Source organism: Puntigrus tetrazona, chromosome 4, assembly GCF_018831695.1.
Source record: "Puntigrus tetrazona isolate hp1 chromosome 4, ASM1883169v1, whole genome shotgun sequence".
NCBI classification, from domain to species: Eukaryota; Metazoa; Chordata; class Actinopteri; order Cypriniformes; family Cyprinidae; genus Puntigrus; species Puntigrus tetrazona.
In genome coordinates this window covers 3,843,933-3,866,333 of record NC_056702.1, presented here as the reverse complement: position 1 = coordinate 3,866,333, position 22,401 = coordinate 3,843,933, and the positions used below count along the sequence as shown (strand labels likewise).

Sequence of the window (22,401 nt, the reverse complement as noted above, 5' to 3'; positions counted from 1 at the left end):
CACCCCAGCGCCACCCCTACTGTTCAGACGCTGGCGGAGAAATGCAGGCTGATGATTTACGAGCATATGAGTGGAATACGACCCAAACACACACACACACACTGCAGTCAATACCTTGATAGAGACAAATTATCACATCTACAAGATCCTTCTTAACGTGGATGTTTCCTACACCTGTTGTAGATAAAAAAAGAAGGTGCTCGAAATTTCTCAGTTGAAACCCTTGCAGATAGTCTATATATTAGATGTTTGGGGTCAATAAAATTTATATATTTTTAAAATATTTAAAAATTGATAGTTAAAATAATTAGAATCTGACAAACCTTTGAACCTTAAAATAAAAAGTACAAAAGTTAAAACTTAGATATTAAAGAGGTCATGACACAAGAAAGCAAATTTCCTTTATTTTTAGTGGGATAATATTTCTAACTGGACAGTTTATTTTTAATGGCATTCCAGATTGTGTTTGAGTATTTTGTTTTGTAAAAGAGACACCGTGTCATGGAGAGTTCACAAAGAAACCTTCGTTATGCATTATTTAAAAATGCTTAGTCTAGAAATGACTATTTTATTTTCATCATGTTGTAAAAACACTTGCATTCAATAGAGAGGGGGTTTTTATAGGCTACTGTTTTCTATGCAATGATGTTAGTCGTAACGGTGGCTGATTGCTCACAAGCCTTAAATGACCCAACCATTAAAACAGGTTGCTTTAGAGAGAGGATCTGAAAAAGAATTGAAAATAATATTTTTTTCCCCACATATTAATTCGTTTTTTGTGGAAAAAAATACAAGTAAACTTCAAGGAACATGTAAAAAAAAAAATTTAATTAGCCATGTCATGACACCTTTAAGCAACACAACTGTTTTCAACGTAAGAGATATTATTAAAACTGAAAATTTTAAATAAGAAATGTAGTTTTCAATTATGCTGTTCTACTTGAATGACGTTCAGAAAAATCTGTCACCTCTGTATCAAAAATTTCACATTTCTCTTTTCACTTACTTTTCGTTTTTATTCTCTCGCTTTCTTATTCTCAGTCCTGAGGAGTATAATATGAGAAAAGAGGGGGATGAAACAATAGTATAAACAGTAGAAGCCAATGCATTTATTTGGAGTGTGTGAGGAGAGGAAGTGGGCGAAATTAAGCCACACACACAAATGTTCAGTAATAATATATTTTATGCTGTTTTCATTAAAATACCAGCATTAAACTGGAAAAGTGTGTGTGCATGTAAGTGTTTTAAACCGTTCACTCAAACACTGCCACCCGCTCTTGTTCCGAGTCGCCAGCAAACATCCTGCTCTGATGCTGGAATCCTGCAGGGTCACGGCAAAGGTCAAAGGCCACAAGCATAGTTGTGCTTGTAGTCCTAGTGATGCTGTTTTTTTTTTGTTTGTTTTTTACGAAATGGTGAATGATTTCGGACTCTGAAGTGTCTTGACTGGTGTGTTGAACAAACTATTTCGGTCCTCTCATCGAATCTTGGGCCACATTTAGGGTGGAAGTACTTTGATTGAACTGTACCAAGCACACACGCTGACTTACAAACACATGCACATATACTTTGAGGCGCTGACAGCGAGTGGGCACTGAAGCTCTCGCCCACCGTCTTCCGCTGGTTATAAATACTGTGATTAAATATTAGCTTTTGAGGTGAAGTAAACTTCATAGGGTTCTGCATTTCCTCATTTGCTCTGTTTTTATAGTTTTCGCCCTGCCTTTTCCCTAGCAGTTTTTTCCAGAGTGATGTACTCTGACTGATGCAGGTGGAGTCATGTTGGTAGGAGGCACGGACTGGCTATAAGGAGCATCGGAACTTTTCCCTTGACTTGAGGGCCAGCTGTCGAAACCTGTTTAAATATACAAAGCAAATATACTTAGATTTAAAGGAAGAAAATATTCTCAGGCTGGTTCATTTAAAGGGACTTCTCACCCCAAAGGGAGAATTCTGTTCGTTTTTTGTTTTTTTTTTGTCTACTAAAAGGTTGAAAAGTTGCAAAAAAAAATCCATTTGTAGACTTTAAATCTTATAAAGTCATATGACAACTTTCACTTATAATCTATTGCAACAGAAGGTTGAGAACTGGTTCAGTGCCAGATATTCAGACTAGTTTTGTAAACCAAAATAAAGTCTTACACATGACCCTTTTACTGTTTATTCATTTCTTCAATTATTTAATTATTAATTTATTTACAGGTTTATTACAGTAAAATAAAAACGAAAATGTGTATGAAATTATTAAGCCATTTACCAAAGCAAGATTTCTTTTTTAAATGTAATTTAACCTGTTGTACTAAAATAACAAACTGAAATTCAAATAAAAATAATAAAAACCAAATAGACATATAACGTAAACTTCAAAAAAGATAAAACAAACTTAAATAAAAACAATACAAAAAATTAAAGCTTTAGCTAAAATAGAGAATAAATGAAAACTATAAAAAATATAAACAGATTAAATGTTAATAAAAATTATAAACGTATCCTGATACTAACATAGCACTGTTTATGTAGTAATATATATTTAGTTATATTTAAACGTTAATTTTTTAAAAAACTGTTTATCTCTTTTAATAAAATTAAATTATGTTATGGATGTATAGTATGCAATACAACATATCTAAAAATGCTCTAAAATTCAGTTTGTATACTAGCGGGGAATTATCTGCTGTGGATTGGAGTTGCAGGGAAAGATCATTGGTTGTATTTTTAGCTCCAGTACATCTCCATTTGGTAGAGGTGTGCAGGATTAGAGGTGTCCCAAGTCCAGCTGTGGTGGGGGTTTTTTCCCTTCGGATTCTCTTTCTCTCTGTTTTGCTTTCGGACTCTTTCCTCCCTGAAGACAACAGCTGCACCGTGTCAGGATAGAGGCTTAAAGTGTGTGTTAGTGTATGATCACACTAAAGTCACCAGGTCTTTGTAAGCTTCAGGAAAAGAAATAAGCAGAAAGAAAATAGAATCACACGCAGAACCTGAATACTTTCTCCAATCACTGTGACATCATTAAGGGTCACTGGGTTAGCTGGGGAACGTTCCAGAAAAAGGTCCACTTTAATGTTAACCGTAATTAATAAGCTTGTGTGTGAGAGTGTGTGTGTGTGAGAGAGAGAGAGAGAGGGAGAGAGAGAACTTGTGACGAGCTGTTAAGAAAGCTTGTGTTTGAATAAGAGATTGGGGAGGGTTTTGGGAAAAGGCTGTTTTCTGTTGAAGGACATCAATGGTTGCTGGTGAAAAAAGAGCCTCATTGAAATTCATGGCTTAGTACCTATAGCATTGTGCATTTGGAGAGAGATTGAAAGTCTGACAGATTTCAATTAAAATGGCATTTACAAGAGATGGGAAAAAGGGGGCCTGTGGATATTTGTGTGTGTGCGTGTGTGCTTATGTATAGGTAACTGATTTTTAAAGTTTATTTGTTACTTAAAATGACAGAAAAGATGTATCCCTTCAAACTTTACATTAACCAGGGTTTTATTGTTACTGTGAAAATGATTACACCACTTCCTGTTTGTCAATTGGACATTTTTAAATGTTTATAGTTAGTAATATTAGTTACAGTTTTTTGCATGTGTCCAAAACAGTCATAATTTAGTTTCTAACTACCCTTTTAAACCGTTTTATGATCATCAAAATTAAGAATGCTACTGTGCCTTTAAGATAAAAATGTAATTTTGCATATAAAAAATGATTGGTTTTCCGCTCCAGTTTACTTTAAAATCTGCCCAAAAAAATATTAGATAGGATTCATATTATAAAAATTATTACAAAAGAAACTGCCAGAACAACTCGAGGTTTGTTTCCTTGTGAGAAAGTTCAGTTTTATTTTCTAATGATTATACAATTTTTATTTTACATTGACACTTTAAATGCAGCTTAAAATTCAGCAAGGCAGCCAAATCACTCCTTAAAGGCATAGTTCACTTTGAAACAAATTTTTTACAATTATCAGCTTCTAAGCATCTAAGGTGTAGGCATGTTTTTTTCTTCATAAGATCCAATTTTCATATTTTTAAGTCAAACCGTTGTAGTCTGTCAATCATATAATGGCCGGTATAGAGAACTTTCTCTATGAGAGGGAAAAAAAAGTGCACTCAGAAATCCAAATTAAACCATACTCCATCGTAACGATACATTGATGGCCGATATGAGTGGTTTGTGTGAGAAAACAAACAGTACTTACACTGTCCCTTTAATATTTCTGTGTAAGCTTCACCTGCTAAAACAGAAGTTTTCCATCCTTATAAAGAGTTGTCGGATGTGGAGGCTGTCTTCAGAGGTCTTTTATTTCAAATTTATCAACATTACGTTGATGTTCATAGCTGCAAAGACAGTTTCCCCATCCTATTCTCTCCATCTATGGACATCTGAGACCGTTTCTTCGGGCCAGTACAGTACTTTCTTAAGCTGTACTGTAATTGGTGTATAAATTATTATACGTTCGACTTTAAAAGGTGGCTTCCCTTTTGACATTGCATTTGGGGCTTTTAGAGCACTTATTTTAAGTGGTAGGTTTATGGGCAACAGAGCACATGGACACACAGAGTGCATACTGATATTAAACACGTATGTGCATGAGCCGGCTGTCTTTTTCTCTCAAGCACTCACTTAAAATTTCCTGTAATTGCATTTTTTTTCCTCACATATTCTTGAGTGCTGCTGTGGATATACACAGATGGAGGAACGACAGTCTAAGGTGAAAGGGGTCAATATTTGGTTTTCCTTCCTGTCTGTGCTCCTGTGACAGCCGTGTGGCGTGTTTAAAACTTTAGCCGGGCCGAAGGTCTTATTTGATCTCTAACACTTCCAGTTAAAACCCAGCGAAGCCTCATAGTAGTATTAGGCTGCTAGTTGCGGGTTGATAGTAAAAGGTGCTTCATAGTAGCACAAATTAACACTCTCTTACTCTTGTGTGAGAAATGTAGCAGATCTCTTTGTCGTTTAAAGGTTTGACGACCTCTTCAAAGTCCACGTTAATTGGGCACATCAAGGTGTCCTCCAGGATGTCCACAGAAAAGCTGCCCACTTTAGGCTCTGTCCTGAGAGCACTTAGCGCTTCTGAAGAGGCTACGGAGGGGGCAGAGATGCAAGAACCCGCCATGTTTCCACGGAGACTTGCTTTTGTGTACACACACATTCTTTACTCATTGTTTGGCCTGAAGATGAGGAGGATGTCCATTAGAGAAGCCCAACAGTTTCTCTCTGTCATCCCTTGTCTGCGTCTTTCATTCTGGGCTTTTATGTTATCGTTTTGTTTAGGAAACTAGGAGGGTTCGCTCAGGACGGTGAGATGCTATGTCTGATAGCGGTGCTATACTCTACGTATAAGATCAAAGGGGAGAAAAAGGCTAATTGGAAATTCTGGCCTAAATTGTCAGTTTGTATATATACACACTGCTGTTCAGTTAGATTAGTGTTTTTTAATGTCTTATGGGTCTCTTATGCTCAACAAGGCTGTATTTATTTAAACAAACAGAAGGAAGGAATTCTAATATTGTGACGTTTCATCAGCCATTACTCCAGTCTTTATGAGTCACATGATCCTTCAGAAATCATTCTCACATTCTCTGATTAATTATTGAAACTGTTACGTTGCTTTATATTTGGAACATGCAATGCATTTTTCTTTTTCTTTTTTTTTATGAATAAAAACAGAAATGATTTAAAATAGAAATATTTTCTAACAATGCAAGTCTTTACTTTTTATCCATTTAATACGTCCTTGCTGAATAAGAGTATTCATTAGTGTATATTGTAACACACAATTTCTATTTTGAATAAACACTGTTCTTTATAACTATTTATGTATCAAAGTACCACAGGTCCTAAAAAAATATTAAGCAGCGCAACGATTTCTAACACTGATTATAAATCATCAGATCAGCATATTAGAATGATTTCTAAAGGATCACGTAATGGACAGACTAAGTAACGATGCTAAAAATGCATTATAAAGAATACTACAATAGAAAACTGTTATTTGAAATAATATTTCACAAATATTAAGTAAATACAGCCTTGATGAGCATAAAAAACAAGCTTTCAAGCTTAATAAATTACACAAAAGCAGATAAAAAGGTCAAAAATGTTTCAAAGACTTGAACAAAAACAGTTTAGTGACAAGATTTGTTGAACTGTAATAACTTTTTGCTCTGTAAATCATACATAGTGAACATGCTGTCAGAAGATTTGCAATATAGTCACTTTCATGACACTTTTATGGTCTTATTTTGAAGCATTATTGCTCTGTTTTATTTTTTAATTATTATAATACATAATTGCATAATAAATGCAATTAGAAAGCTAATAATCAACCAATATGTTCTTCATAGTTTCTCTTTTTGTCTTCTCTGGAAGAAATGAAGTCATATAGGTTTGGAATGATATGAGGGTGAATAAATGATGACAGAAATTTCATTTGTGGGTGAGTTATTCCTGTGGGTGAAACAGGAGAGAGATTTTGCAATCTCAGAGGAAAATAGAGAAAACAGTGAGGTTGTTTGCTGAGCATGTTGTCCATGGAGAGAGTCTTTGTGTGCGCTTCCACGGGTCAGCCGGTGTCAGTGTTGTTCTACGTGTGAAAAAAGGTCCTGTGGCAGAAACATTAAACTAATTTACACCACTCATAAAAATCACACGCTCATCTCCAGGAGCCTGTCAGAGGAGTGTTTGTAATGGGAGGATTACACGACTGTAACTCAGCTTTCTCTCTCTGTCTTTCTTTCGGTAGATGGGATGAACTGTATGAATAAGGACCATGGCTGTGCCCATATCTGCAGAGAGACTCCCAAAGGCGGTGTGGCGTGTGAGTGCCGCCCCGGATTTGAGCTAGCCGAAAATCAGCGTGACTGCAAATGTATGTATCAGCTTAACAAAACTTCTCTTTTTTAAAGATGTCATACCTAAATGATGTAATTCCTGTGCAGAATATGTATTATTTAGAAAAAATTTATATAGTAAATTCATTAAAATATGTGTGTGTGTGTATATATATATATATATATATATATATATATATATATATATATAGAGAGAGAGAGAGAGAGAGAGAGAGAGAGAGAGAGAGAGAGAGAGAATGTAGAATTATTATTTGAAAATGTTTATTTATTAATTAAATAATTTTATAATATTATTGTGTTAATTAATAGTATTTTTAAATTGTATTTGATTGTATTTATTTCTGGTATAAAACCTTTGATAAAAGGAAAAAAAATACTTTGAACGATTTAAAATGTCCACATAATTAAAATTGATGTAGCTACAAATTATAATGCCATCATGTATGTATTGATCTCATCCAAGTTAATGACACTTGTTTAGATTCTTTTCAAGTGGTATGAAAAATCCCTTCGTTTTTCCTTTCGGTCACAAGTTGGCTTCTCAATATACATCTCAAAGGAAAACGGCTGGTGGCATCAAAGCTAAACAACAGGTTTACGGATTGATTTTAGTCTGTCCTCTAATACTGATCTCTCCTTAAACAAACCACCTCAGCCACTGATCTGTCAAGGACATATTAGTTATAGTGCTGTGGCTCTGGCCTGAACATCTGGAGAACTTTCATCTACAATTCGTCATTCTTCTATTTTTAATGCTAGTGGGAAAACCGTGGACCAAAGTCCTTGAAATTCTTGAAAGTATTGCACAATGTATTAGATGTGAAATATCTGGTCAGTCTCTTTGTCCAGCCAAAGCCTTTTGACATCAACAAAAGATACTGGCCATATTTAGTTTCCTTTGATGGGGTTGTTTTGCTATACTAAACGTACAAGATTCTATACGTTTTTATTTAGCCTTTTTCTTCATCTGCTAAACATGTACCTTGATTAAAAGGGTGTCCATGGCGGTACACTTTTCTCTTTAGCCCTCCTTACAGTTCTTGTGTGTTACCAGTGACATGTAACTATGGAAATGGTGGTTGCCAACACACATGTGATGACACCGACGTGGGGCCCGTGTGTGGATGTCATCAGAAATATGCCCTGCATTCGGACAGCAAGACCTGCATTGGTAAGTCTCTCTCTCATACACACACACACACTGCCGTTTAACTCTTCTAGCAAAGTTCTTCATGGAAATCTTGGCCTCGTCGTATTTACACAATGAGCACAGGGGAGAGAGTGAGGTGAGTGAGCTTTACCAGGGTTATAAGTGCAAGGCTGTTTCTGACAGATTGGACAGAATGTTTGTTGAAGGAGTTTTTGTAGAGCGGCCGAATGGTCCATATCACAGTTTCCGCACCGAGGGTCCCGGTATGCTGCGGTGAGAGAGTGCATTGGGTACGGCTAACCCCAAAGATTGGCCTCACGTCTCAAAGACGAGCACCCCACATCCCAGCCCATGTGGCATCCAGGAACGCACTGCTTCCTTGTGGTTTGAGACTCTGTAAACATATGCATTTCAATTGTAGCGTCCTTCAGTCATGAAGCAAAGACATAGTTCACCCAAAGATGAAGATTCTGCCATCATTTACTTGCCCTCATAATATGCCAAACCTGTATGACTTCTTTTCTCCTACTGAATGTGAAAGGAGATTGGCACATCTCTTTCTACACTAAGAAATGAATGAGTGAAGGCTGTTGAGCTGCAAAGGTGATAGAAAAACGCAACTGAAGTGGTCTCAAATCTCGTTTTTGCTCACAAATAATTCTAGTGTGATTTTAATTGTACAGTGTTTGAATGTGCACAAATGATTTTAAAATAATTTAAAATTGAATTGAGTATACTCATCAAAGCATATTTTTACATATAGATTGCCTAAAGTTCAGTTTATGAATAGTTGCGTAACACTATTAAATATAATCTTTATTTCAGAAGGACTATTCCTTTTTGCACTTGTAGTTTATAATGTTATAATGTCTAAATTTACTAAAAACTTTTTCATTGTGCATACAAATGAACCTTAATCAAACTATAGTTGGGTTGTTTTGATTAGGTTAAAAGATAACTAAAAAATACAGCTAGCTAACATGATTTTTGATTGAAATATCTTCATATATTTGGATATTTGTAACATATACATAACAGAATAAATATTTTGGCTCATCAGTATTAGTGAACATGTATCTTTTTAGTTTAGATACAAGAGAAGTATAATTATTTTGTCTGATGAAGCTGCTAAAATGACCAAAAACCACTTTAAAATCCATGATAATGAGAAGAGAAAACTTAGAGATTGACCTCATGTTTCCTGTTTCATCTGCAAATCCCAGCCCATGTGGCATTTATGAGAGCATCAGATCTGTATGGCAGTGATTTCCAATGCTTGCTTTAGCAGTTAGGGCTAATTCAATGATGGAAAAGCCCATTAGTTTTGACACTCAGGGAGCGATGCCGCTAATTTGGTCATTCATCTTCTCGTCTGGCTTTCATGCTCTCATTGTCTCACGCACTCAGCTCCATGCGACTATTAGAGCAGAAAATGAGACTTCTGATGTATCTTTGCTCTAGCAAAAGTACGTAAGGGTGGGTTGGGTGAGAGAGAGATGTGTGTACATGTGTCGGTTCGGGAAGATGAGCTTGATGATGGAAATTTCATCGTTGAACTCTCTGTGTGCAAAACACATTCATCATCCTGATAATGGTGGAACAGCCAACCAGTCGGCCCATGGAGCTCTGCCATACTCACAGAAAGGGAAAACTTTATACGCCATGCGGGTGCGGCTGCATCCAGGGGCAATACTTCAGAAATAAAGAGGAAGCGGGGTTTTCCTACTTTTTCAAATCTCTCTTTCTTTTGAAATTCGGGAAGACAAATGACCCGCTGCAGGTAAGTTTAATTTTCATGCTTGTTTTTTTAGGACGAACGCCATCTCCTCTGCAATGTTTGACCGGCTTTTATAGCTTGTTGTGCCAGCGTGTGTGCATGAGTTCCAAAGAGCATCTTTTATTTCATTTGGCTCTTGCAAGTTTTGCTGTCTCTTCAATGAACTTGCTGAAACTGAAGGCCAGCTACCACATCATTAGCTGAAGAAACTTTCTTCCTGTTACGACTACATACGATTTAGATCAGTCGTTATCATTACTCAAGGTGTGTGTGAGCATAAAACCTTCCAGACAGTGTGTGTGCACATGAGCTGGGACTAAAACGTTGTAATGAGGAGATTGAGACTTTGTAGTTGGCAGGTGGGTTTAATGGGCTCAAAGGGGCTTGTGAGCAAGTGAAGGGTCATCAGTCATCAGAAGCACACAGGAAACACATTTACATGTCTTTTACTTGTCAGTTTTTTTACTTGTCTTTTTGTCTTTTACTGCAGTGTGATCAATCAGATCCTCACCTGCATGATTGAGTTTTACACAAGCTAAACTGTCTAGTTGCAGGATGGTTACAGTGATAAAATAAGTACTATTTGGCTGGTCACGTGATCGCAAAATGGCAAGTATCGTGAGAGTACTTGTAGAGTAAAACAGCTTTTATTATGTAAGTGTTTGGGCTTAATCTCATATGATTATACATACTTTTCTTCTGCTGTTTAAGATTTTCTTGTACAAAATATTTGAATCAAAGGAAAACTGTGCACTGTTTAAATGCATAGCTAGTTTGCCCCCCAAAATGATTGCAGACCTGTATGATTTTCTTCTTTCTGTGAAAGGATAAAAGAATATATTTTAAGTAATTGATAAAAAAAATTAAATGGGGTCCAGTGGTGTTTTGGAGCCCTGAAATGTACGTATTAATAACTTTTAAAAGAATATACCACCACCTCAGTGAGAGCTTTTGTACCTTTTTCCTGGGAGTGTTTTAAAAACATTTTTAAAAATATCTTTAGTTTCCTGAAGAAAATCAGTCAATCATTCAGGTTTGCAATGACATGTGGGGGACAAAATGACTGAATCTTGGTTTTTGAGTGAACTGTGGCCTTGAATAGTTAGCTTTTAGCAATACATTTGAATCTGTTAAAGCAGATACGTTTTTATGGTTGTATACACACACACTTCCATTGGCCACAGGATCATTGTGTTTTGTTGCACCTGCTGATTACCGTACACTGGATTGGTTCTTCTCTCTCTGGCAGCTTAGAGCCCGGAGCAAGCTGTCTCCCATCAAACTCAATCAACTTTTCCTTTCCAGCCTCCACGGAGCGACACCAAACGGCCGCAGGGACAAGAAGAGGAGTGTAGAGACTGCTCCCACCCTATCCCTGTCTCCCCTCTACCTCTTTCTTCCTCCTCCTCCTCCTTTACCTCTCTCTCTGTCTCTGGACCCTTGCTGTGGTCTGTGTTTAGCTGTGCTGTGTGGGTCTGGTCTTTCCCTGTGTTTAGCGTTCCTTTAGGATCCCCCTTTCGCTCCCGTGTGTGCCGTGTCTCATGGACTCCCTGCTCTTCCTCCTGCCTCTCTGGTGAAAGTTACTGATTGCCTGTCTTGTCTGCAATTTAAAGGGTGATTCTGACTGGAATAAAGAGGTTTATAAGCAAATCTACTAACGAATGCAAGAAAGAAAGGGTAAAACGGGTTAAACGCACCTCTCAATTGCAGCCTGATCAACTGTAGCGACCCCACCAATCAGAAAACAGCATCCCCTCTGACCAGCCAATCTATACTCCAGTCCCGCCCCCTGCCTGACCCTCCGAAATCAGCCAGCCAATGGCATCTCCTTGTCCTTGACCCCTTCCCACAACAAGCATGAACCAACCCCATCTGCAACCTTGAATAAAAAAGAGTCACTAAACAATGCAAAACTGGCCTCGACTCCACTTTCATCTGTCACTCTTTTTTTCATTTTGAGCGTTTAGAGCTCTCTCCTCTTCATGCCAGTTGCATGTTTTTCTACTCTTTGCACTCTAGCTTTCTTCTTATCGGCTCACTTCCTGTCCTCTCACACTAACGCACGAGCTGTGATTCGCTTGCATGGTTTTGTCTTTGTGAAATTTCTTTCTATTCCGTTGTTTTCCCTTCTTTATTGGTAAAAACATTAATAGTAACCCCTCTGTGCTTTTTATGGTTACTGTAGTCACATTAGAGGTAGTGGATTATTGAAGTTTGTCTTTTGCTTATTTTTTATTTTTTTTCTGTGACATCACACTCACTCCAACCTCTGATTGGTGGAGTCTTCTAAATGGGGCCAGTCAGAGCCAAGACTGTATATATGCAAATCATCAACACACAAATAGTACAGACAGATTTCTGATTTTTGAACATGCATACCCAACATTATTCTGATGTCCTCCAGTCTGTGACTGAAGACGGGAGGACAAACAAACTTTCAGTGCCTGATCTTAAAGGGAGTGTTCACCCAAAGACATTTACTCCTCCTCGTGTTGTTCCAAACCTTTATTATTTATTTTCTTCTGTTCAGTGCAATAGAAAACATGGAAAAAGGGTAAAGATTATTTATGCTGCTATTCTTCTGTACAATGAAAGTAAATGGGGATAAATGCTGTCAAGTTTTAAAAACACCAAAATAATACAAAAAAAAATAGTCACAGGTCTCAATTTAGATGTGCCATATTTGAGTTTATGCAAACACAAGTAAGATGACTTTTAAACAAATAAAAGTTTAACATTTGGTCTGTTCCTTACAAATGATCATATGGCATAACATTTTTGACCTTGTATATTCAAATATGGCACATCATGACATCTCTTTGACATTAAAACTGGCATGAGATGATTTTCATGAAAACAAAAGCTTATTTCTTCAGAAGCGTACAACTATTTGTCAGGTGTGCTGCATTTATGATGCATTTTTTAGAGCTCGACAGCTTCTGTACCCTTTCGCTTAACAGAAAAGAGCAGTGTGAACATTCTGCTTAGTATCTATTATTGGGTTGTTTTGGAACAGCAAAATAATAAAAGAACTGTCATTTTGGGGTGAACTGTCCCTTTAAGGCAGGCTTCCAAATCCTGATTGGCCCTTCTTGCCTTAACCCATTCAGGACTGGCTCCCTGCAGCCCAGAACCCCACCCCCTTACACTCTAACACCAATCCTGTGCTTGTATCTGCATGCTCGGAAGCCATTACCGTCCTCACGACACGCGCCCAGCCATTCCCTACACTCTGAAAGAGTTTTTTTGCATTGACTCGACTGTCAAAGCCAGTTGTAATATGTGTTCCATAGACAAACAGGCAACCAGCGCTGCCCCAGACTCTTTCATTCATCCACCTCTCGGCATGCCCCATCTTTCTCTCATGGAGACCTCCATCCTTCTCATGTCATCCTACTTTCAGCTCCTCCTCTGTCACTGATTGTGTCCTTTCTGTGTCCTGTTTTGTCGTCATCTCATGATCATGCAGTTTGTCGTATGACCTGTATCCATCCTTCCCCTTCTGTTTCTGTGTCTCTGTGTCTCTCTCTCCCTCCTCCACTGCTCGTCCTCTCTGTTGCTGAGGTAAACAAGTGGCCGTTTGATATGGAAGACGAACTACAACGGAAACAGCATCTTACTGTCAGTCTCAGCCCCTCCCGTCCAATCCCTGTCCCCCTTTTTTTAAGCTCCTCCCACATTCCCATGTTCATTTCGGGAGATCTTGATATTCTTTTATTTGTTCATGTGATTAACACTCTAACAGGGTTATTTGCGCTTCTTCATGGCTTTACGCCTCTTGGCTTTGGTTTGGGCTCAAATGCCAAGATGGTCAGGCAGCCCGCATCCCGGCGTCTACGTCCACGTCATTGGGGGCGTGTCGCCAGAGGCGGGTCGGCCTGTAGCGGGGCTGTCTGTGCGGGCAATGGACATTGGGCTTCTCATTAACCTACTCCTCCCTGTTTGTCCCCTGTCACTTGTGTTTTAGAGAAAGATGAGGCTGCAATTGAGAGCTCTGAATTCAATACCACGTCAGTAGCTGATGTGGACAAGCGGGTGAAACGTCGTCTACTTATGGGTAACTCTTTTCTTCCTCTTTCTATGTGTTGCCATGGCGCTTGTGCTTCTACCCCCTCGTTTCTTTCTGTCCTTTAGTTTGTTTGAGTTGCTTTGCTTTCCTTTGCCCCTCCCCCGAGGTCACTCGTTCGATATTTCTGTTTCTGACCCTACTACAAATTAGAGAAATGTCCCTTCAAACATGACAAGGTTCCTTTTGCACTCTCCTCAAACTGTCTTCGACTCCACCGTCGTCTCTTCTCTTTGACAAAACAACATGACTAACAACTGACCGCTTTCATCCACTCCCGTTTCCAAAGACAGCAACAAAAAAATGACACTGGATTGCTCTACACTGGATAGTAAACCAATCCTCGCTTTTCCAGTTGAACGTTTTACTGTATGACTTCGACATTAGGCCAGTTTTAGACAGTGATTAGTTGAACTGGAGGAACATTTGTGGGCTGAATACTGAACGAATAATGGCAGGATAATTTTATGGAAGAAGAATGACATGAGGGTTGGTTCAGGCCGTTCCACATCATAGGATGCTGTGGGCAGCGGTGAACCACAGCGGAAGATGCGGAAGATCATTTTTTACGCTCTATTAATAGTATGTGTTCTTAAGAATTAAAGATTGGCATTTATCATCTGCCTGCATTTACCCTCTGTCACCTGTGCTCCATGAACTTAGTGTCTTTAAATTTACTCACCATTAAGAATGTTTCTATTCTCCATTCTCTCACTGTTTAAAAGTCAACATGAAATGCCAAACCCATTTTACTTTCATTCTTAACACTTTTCTAATTGAGTCAGTCTTCAATTAGAAACATGTTGGATTGGATTTTATCAATAGGACATGAAAAATGGGTGTTGAAAAACCAAAATACAACAAAAATGCAATTATTTTGTCATTAGCATGGCAATATTAGCATTGGCTGGAAAAATTATATTTACCTGAATAATGGTGTAATTCATGACCCCTTAACAGAAAAAGAAAGCCATACACCCAAAGCAAGATATTCTATTGGATACCTTTCTAACAGTAATACTGTGCATTGATAAATTGCTCACATTAAGACCAAGAAAGTATTAAGAAAGTAAATAGGTCAACTTTGGTTTCATGTTCACTGTAATGTGTCTTTAATAGAATGATCGTTTCCAGGGTGCCAAACAGAAATGCAGAATGAAGTTTTAGTTTCCAGTCCATCTGCTACAGTTAGCTCTCCTAAGAAAGGAGATAACTCACACAGACTCAGACCTCTGAAATATATCAGCCATTTAGCCATTTGTCCTTGAATTCATGAACCAAGGCCAAGACATTGTCAGACAGACAACAGATCTGCCTTTGTATGGCAGAAAAACTGTTTGTAAAGTATTTGGGAGGACAGACCAGACACCTTTTTTGAACTATGAGGTCGTAGAGAGCTCATTTGTTTTCTTTTTTTCTTTCTTTTTTTTTTTTTTTTTACATAAGCGTAGATTCATCATATAAGTGGCAATGTTTTATTATAATGTAAAAATAAAAAAATAAAATTATTTAAACAAATTATGTTCAATACAGTTTTCAGTTCATACATCTCTCTCTACCAATTGTTTTTGACAATTTTAGGTACACCCAGGAACCTGATGGTGCAGAAATTTCTTTCTTTTACCCTTTATCACCTTCCTTTCTTCTTTTGATAATTTCTGAAATAGTGTTTTTGGTTTATGACATTATTTTCTCTTCCCTGTATACTGTAGCTGCATTGAAGAACGACAAACGTTTAACCCTTCTTTTGCTTCTCCCTAATTTCAGTTTGACTTTGCTGCCCCCATTGAGATGATATTTAATTATTTTCTTCCCTGTGTTGTATTTCTGTTCCTTTTTAAAATTATATTATGCCTAGAAATGTTTTATGGATGGGCTGGAGCTTTTTTTTATTATATGCATATATATATATATATATATATATATATATATATATATATATATATATATATATATATATATATATATATATATATATGCAGTGTTATATTAAATTCTTTTAAACTACTTTTTCCACTGCAAACACAACAATGACAATGCAAAAAACAGGTTTGTAACAGCTTCTGGACACTTCAAACTTAGTTCAGGACACTTAGTTCAGGAGCATTCATATCACTTGTAGATGTTACTACACTTCAATGGGTATGAGTGACAAGGCAAACTCCTGACAATAAAGGTCTAATAGCTGAAAATGCATAGCAGAGCAAAAACAAAGCCCTGATGTCAAAATAACTGCCTGTAGAGCTTAGAGACAGAACTGCGTCAAGTCACACATCTGGGGACAAGTTAAAAGAAAAATCTGTTGCATTGAAAGTTCACAGAAGCATGTGGCCTCTATTATCCAAAATGGGAGATTTTTGGATCATCTACTACTCTTCTTAGAGATGGCCTTCTGCCAAACTGAGCAATTAATGGAGAAGGACATTGGTTAGACTGGTGACCAAGAAGCTGATGGTCACTATAGTTGAGCTCCATGATCATACTGTAAGTGGAGATATGAGAAATCTACAGAAGGATAAACATCACTGAAACACTCCACCAATCTGTTCTTTATGGCAGTGTAGTGAGACTCAGTCCTCTCTTCAATGAAGTCACATGAAAACCCAAAACAAAGCACCTAAAGAACTTTCAGACTCTGAGAAACAAGATTATCTGGTCTGATGAACCTCAAATCCAGACATCATGTTTGCAGGAAAGCAGGCAATGCTCATCAACTGCGGAGTGCCATGCTGGTAGGAACTTCATGCTGTGGAGCTGTTTTTCAGTGGCAGAGACTAAGTTACACATCAGACTAGAAGAAGCGCTTGGTGAACCGAAACATAGAGATAGTCTTAATGAAAATCCAGTCCAAAGCATTCAGAACCTCAGACTGGGCAGAAGGCTCACCTTCCGACAGGACAACGACGCTAAGCACACAGCAAAAATGGCTTATAGACAACTCTGTGTTTGTCCTTGAGTGGCCCAGCCACAGCTTAGGACTGAACCCAGTCAAACATTTATGGAAAAATCTGAAAATGTCTTCCAGTTCTCATCCAAGCTGACAGAGTTTGAGGGGTGAAGAGGTGAGGAGAAGAATGGCAGATAATTGCCAAATGCTGATGTGCAAAGCTTTTCGCATCATACCTAAAAAGGTCTGTAAAGTTGCTTCAGCTTTACTGAGTTAAGGGTATGAATACTTAAGCAATGTACCTATTTCAGTGTTTTATTTTTAATACATTTACAAGCTGTCACAACTCTGTTTGGTGTTTTGTCATTATGCTGTATGGAGTGTAGAATGACGTGTGGAAAAAAGTAATTTTATGTTTAACATAAGGCTGCAACTTAAAAAAAGCAATTAGAATTTAATATAATATTTATCGATTTTAAAAATATATAATACATATAATCATTTTATGATATATTTCATATATATATATATATATATATATATATATATATATATATATATATATATATATATATATATATATATTTGTATTTTTATTATTATTATTTTTTAATTATATTTTTCTAAAAAAATTAATAAATACTCAAGATTGAAGAGGTTGTGAACAGTTTTGAGAACTTGTCAACAAGTCACATGTGATGTCATCACCGTCTAACTCAATGACCTCATTATTTCACCCGTCTATGATCATATTCCAACTTTCATGATGCACAAATGGGCCCATTATGACAGATTCACACCAATAGCTTGGCTTTGCATGTGAGTGCTTGTGCAAGTGTGTGTGCGTTCTATCACAGAGGAGCCACAGGAGAACGCTAGATTTGACACTCGGCGTTCCCGCTTCATCCTGCCCTCCTGTCACAGCTGGGGCCAACAGCACCAGGATGTGACCGATCCTGACAAATTAAACTGGAAAGTCGGTGTCAGAAAGAAAGCTGCTATTGTACCCAGGTATGATGGGAAACCCAGAGACTGGAGAGGAGGAGAAGAAGAGCAGAAAGCGAGGCAACGAACACAAAGAGGTGTTTTTAAAAGGTGGTCACTTAGCAGCAGGGGGGAATTGAAGGAATTTGATTTAAATAAACTGCCATGTGTTGGGCACATGTGGAAAGGGGCTGATTCTGATGCGTTGACCTCTGGAGCGTGATCCAAATAAACGTCACACACCTCTGGCCAGCTGTCTCTCTGTACCGACTGTTCAAGATGGTGCACAGCCCGGATTTACCACCTAATCTGAAAGTTGTTGTAGGCAATGAAGCCGTCGATGTGAGGAAGGCCTGTGTGGTTTCCTCCACCTCCAAAAGAAGGGCTGCTTTTCAGCAGTGGCACGTTCAGTCAAATTCTCTCCAGTCGTCTGTGGACTTCTAGTTTTATCTGGCCATTCGCCAACAGAAGCGGCGGACAAGAATCTTCATCTTTCATCGTGGATAGAGATATATTTATATAAACATACAAATCCATCAATCGAAAGACCACACCCCTTTTTGAGAATTTTGGTGCAGACATTCACAGCTAACTTAATCAAATGTTGTTTGCGTGTCCCATCTACATGTCCCTGGGCAAAAGACGGTCCAGCTGTTCTTGCAGCAGTTGAATTGCCCATAGCATTAGACTGTAATAACAGGGTCTTTTGACATGCTTAATAAATCATTAACAGAAAGCTGCTTCATCCACTCCCCCATCCCACAGAAAAAAATGTCCTGTTTTGGATGGAGATCTTCTATGCCTTGACTTTTGTGTCCTCAGCCAAATTTCCTGTGGGTTTTTGACTTGGATTGTGTGGTCAACAAAAAGCAAACATGATTGCTTAAAGCAAAGGTCCCAAATGGACATGTTGGCTCCCGACCTGACAATAAATCTCCTAACCTGGAAAATCAGACTTCTTTGTTGTTAACCTTGTGTGCTAACCAGGTGTGATTATGGGCATAAAATTTGGTCCAATCAGAAGACATCTGATATGTAATGTGGAGTGAGTTTTGACCAATGCGATTTTACAGTGAGTGGAGCTATACTGACAAATGTCACGCAAATATATGTCAGTTTTTTTGCACAAAATTATAATGTTTCACATGAACGTGATTGTGTGATGATATCACAATAGGAGACAAGTTATTACAACTAAGGAACCTCCTCTACATATTAAGACTATTAGTTTACATTTCACGTACGAGTAAAACAATGTCATGGAAGTAAAACAGTTTTTTTTTTCTTAGTTTAACTGCTTATTTTGACTTTCTCTCCACAGTCACAGACTAACTGTCTGCTTTCCTCCCTCAACCCAAACGCTGTCCGCTGTCTGTTTTCCCCTCTGTTAACTTTAACCTCAGGAAAAAGCACAATTCTTTCCATTTTTGTTTGTTTTTTTTATTTCACATTTTGATTGACCAAGTTGCCAAGGATGCCTTTATCTTTGGCTTTAGGAGGACTGATGGACGGTCCTGATTTCATGCAGTATGTGTTTTATATCTGTCACGAACCTTGTCATCTTCTAAGTTCAAGTGCTGTATTAGTTTAGTGTTTCCTAATAAACCACCAGCTGCACTCATTGGGATTCATTTTTTACATGCACCCTTACAAAAAAAAATAGTTGCGGTCAAGCCTAGCTCTCAAAACAGCTGCACATCCTCACTTAGTTCTTAGTTAACCGTGTCTAATGCTGTCAACAACTGTTGAAAAGTGATTTCTAATTGTGTTTATGCTCCATTACTTCCTCTGCCTGTCCCATCCTGTGTGTTTGTTTACCCAGAGACCTGTGCGGTGAACAACGGCGGTTGCGATCGCACCTGCAAGGACACGGCCACCGGGGTGCGCTGCAGTTGTCCGGTGGGCTTCACCCTTCAACCAGACGGCAAGACCTGCAAAGGTCAGTATAGATGCGTGTTGTTGTGATTAAAGTTGCAAGGAGCATGTCCTGATTTCCTCCCTGCGTGTGCTTCTGAATGTCAGGGAACAATTTGAGATTTCCTGTATTTAGACTGCGAGGCTCGGATTAAATTGGAGACACGTTATTAGATGAATTCTTTTGCTCGAAATGGTCAGGTATTGGCGGATGTGTGAGGGTGTGTGATCCCAAGCCAAGACCAACTGGCTTTACGTCTGTTTGTCCTGTCGTGTTGAATGGGTCGGTGATGGCCGTGTTGTTGTTGCTTTGGCTGCGAAGCATTTCTTCTTCCGAAATTCCAGCTTTGACGTCAATGACCAGGGGTTTCAAAGTAAAACTACCGCGGCGTGATTTTGGCATGGGATGATGGTGGGTTCTCTCTAAACAAACACACTCAAGAACTCACTGACCATACTACGGTCCAAGAGACCGGCACACTTCACAATTATTCTCTTCCTGTTCTACCTAAATTGGTGATGGCGAACAAGCATCTCTTTACCTGAGGGTCAGTTCAGGAGAATGTGTCTCAAATTGGCTGCTTTTTCCTTTTCATTTTCCTGAGTGGTTGCTGTAGTGACGAGGCGAGGTCATGTGACCGTTTCTTCAAGAAGGAAGAGAATGTAGCACGTATGTGCGGAAAACAGCCCTGTCTGCGCCATACGGTGAGACGCCTCTGCAAACCAACCGCTGTTTGATTAGCGAGGCTGTCATACAAAACCACACACACATATAAACACACAATCATAGCGCCATCCTGAGGTTAGAAGGCCTTTAAAGACCTTTCGTTTGTGCGTTCAATGATTTGCTATTGTAAGCAAGTGTTTAATTTTGAGTGCAAGGAACGCCTAGAAAATTCAGTCTAAGCTGGTTTGCATGTTTTTAAGATGGTTTAGGATGGCTGTTAAGTGGCTGAAACCCTTTTAAAACCAGCCAATCATTAAGGGTTTAGGTTTAAACTGTTTTATTGACTTGAAAGGGTTAATTTTGTCAACACTTTAGGCTTTTAAAGCTATTGTCCATCCAAAACTAAAGGTACCCCATGATTTACTTACCCTCAGGCCATCCTTTTCTTTCAGACAAATATATAATAAAAATATGTCCTGGCTCTTCCAAGTTTTTTAATAGCAGTGAATGACTGTTAGTTTTGTTTACAGCAAAGGAAAACCTATGGTTTATAAAGTTTAAAAATATGGATATTTAAAAAAAAAAACACACATTACTTTGCTTCAGAAGGACTTTATTGACCCATACGGAGTACTTTTTATGGATATGTGCACTTTATTTGACATTTTTAACTTAGATTGTATTTGTCTGAAAGAGGAAAATCATATGCACCTAGAATAGCGTAACAGTGAGTAAATCTTAAAGTAATTAAAATTTTTGGTTAAGCTATCCCTTTAAGGCTTAATTCCACAAAACATACATTTTATGGGTTCTTTAAAAAACAAAACTGTTTTATTTTGTAGTATGTAAAAAATGTTCGACAGACCATTCTGGGAGACCAGCGTACCTTTTTAGGCTTGTTTAAACCTAAAATATGGATAATTTTGTCAGCTTTTTGGAGCACACCAACATAAGGGTGACTTTGAAGTTAATAGAAATTAACATCATTAAAGTTCAATTTTATGAGCTCTTTTTTATTGTGTGACACAACGTGTACTTTTTTGTGGGTTTGAATGTGATGGCATCAGAGGGGTGTTTTGTGTATCTCTGTGTTTGTACTGTAAGATGGATGTTGGTCTGGTTCGGCTGTGACCCGCCCTAATAATTAGGCCCGCCTGAGGGTCTGCCTTCATAAATCCAGCACAAGGCCTTAGATCTACTCACTGACACACCATTTATCACACACACACACACACAGACACGCACACAAACACACACTCACACTCATGCACCCACAAACATACTTTTGGGTCAATTATCACAGGTGTGCTGTGCCAGTGACCGCTTATTACTGCCTGTTAGTGAACTCTGTAAAAATAGCATGTAATCAAGCTCTTTAGTAAATAAGAACAAGGGTGCAAAAACAGGGCTGAGATTCACCTAAAGTATGTTACATTGGACTTAGATCTGAGTGAACGTAAGATCTGACACTCTTGACGTCTTTGTTCAGTTAGATAGCAACTTTTTGTCTGTATCAGCCTATGAACATATGAGTTGATGCTCTGACTTAAAGCTGAATTAGTTGAGGTAGGACCCATAACAGAGTTCAGTAAGGATTGGCCAATTTTATACAAGGCTTCCCACATCACTGTGGGCAATTTAGTTTTGTTTTGTTATTTTGTATTTATATATTGTTTTGATGGAGTTATCTGGAAACAAAAATCTAATTTATCCAAATATTTAAAAAATAATGTAGAAAGGTTTATATGCAATATTTTGCTTAATTATTTAATTTTTTTAAATAATGTAAAATTATATTTTAATTGTATTTTATTTTATTCAATATTTTATTATTTTTATATCTTCAAAATGGCCTTTTTAAAAATAATATTTAATATATTTGATTCACTTGTTTAATCTAGAATGAATCAAGATGTGTGTTATACAATATACAATTTGTATCACGTTTAAAAATAAATGAAACAAATAAATACATAACGTTTATTTTTAAATAAAAAGTTATATTTTAAATTCTTATGTTTACTCTTAAAATATTTTTTTAGATTATATTGAATTTATTTGAATATTTGTAGTATTTTACTAAATTATTTCATTATTTGAAAGAAATTATTAAA

General features: G+C 37.7%; 1 protein-coding gene across 4 annotated transcripts in view; it reads left to right on the top strand.

Annotated features, from left to right (window-relative positions):
- The window catches only part of scube1 (signal peptide, CUB domain, EGF-like 1), a 62,131-nt gene that overhangs the window by 21,821 nt on the left and 17,909 nt on the right, over positions 1–22,401 (top strand). For 2 of the 4 annotated variants that reach the window (XM_043237726.1, XM_043237727.1), the window contains exons 5-8: positions 6,734–6,859; positions 7,897–8,013; positions 13,737–13,826; positions 19,529–19,645. In XM_043237726.1, the coding sequence (XP_043093661.1) occupies positions 6,734–6,859; positions 7,897–8,013; positions 13,737–13,826; positions 19,529–19,645 (450 nt within the window). The remainder of the gene's footprint in view (positions 1–6,733; positions 6,860–7,896; positions 8,014–13,736; positions 13,827–19,528; positions 19,646–22,401) is intronic. The other 2 variants (XM_043237730.1, XM_043237728.1) reach the window with 1 other exon arrangement.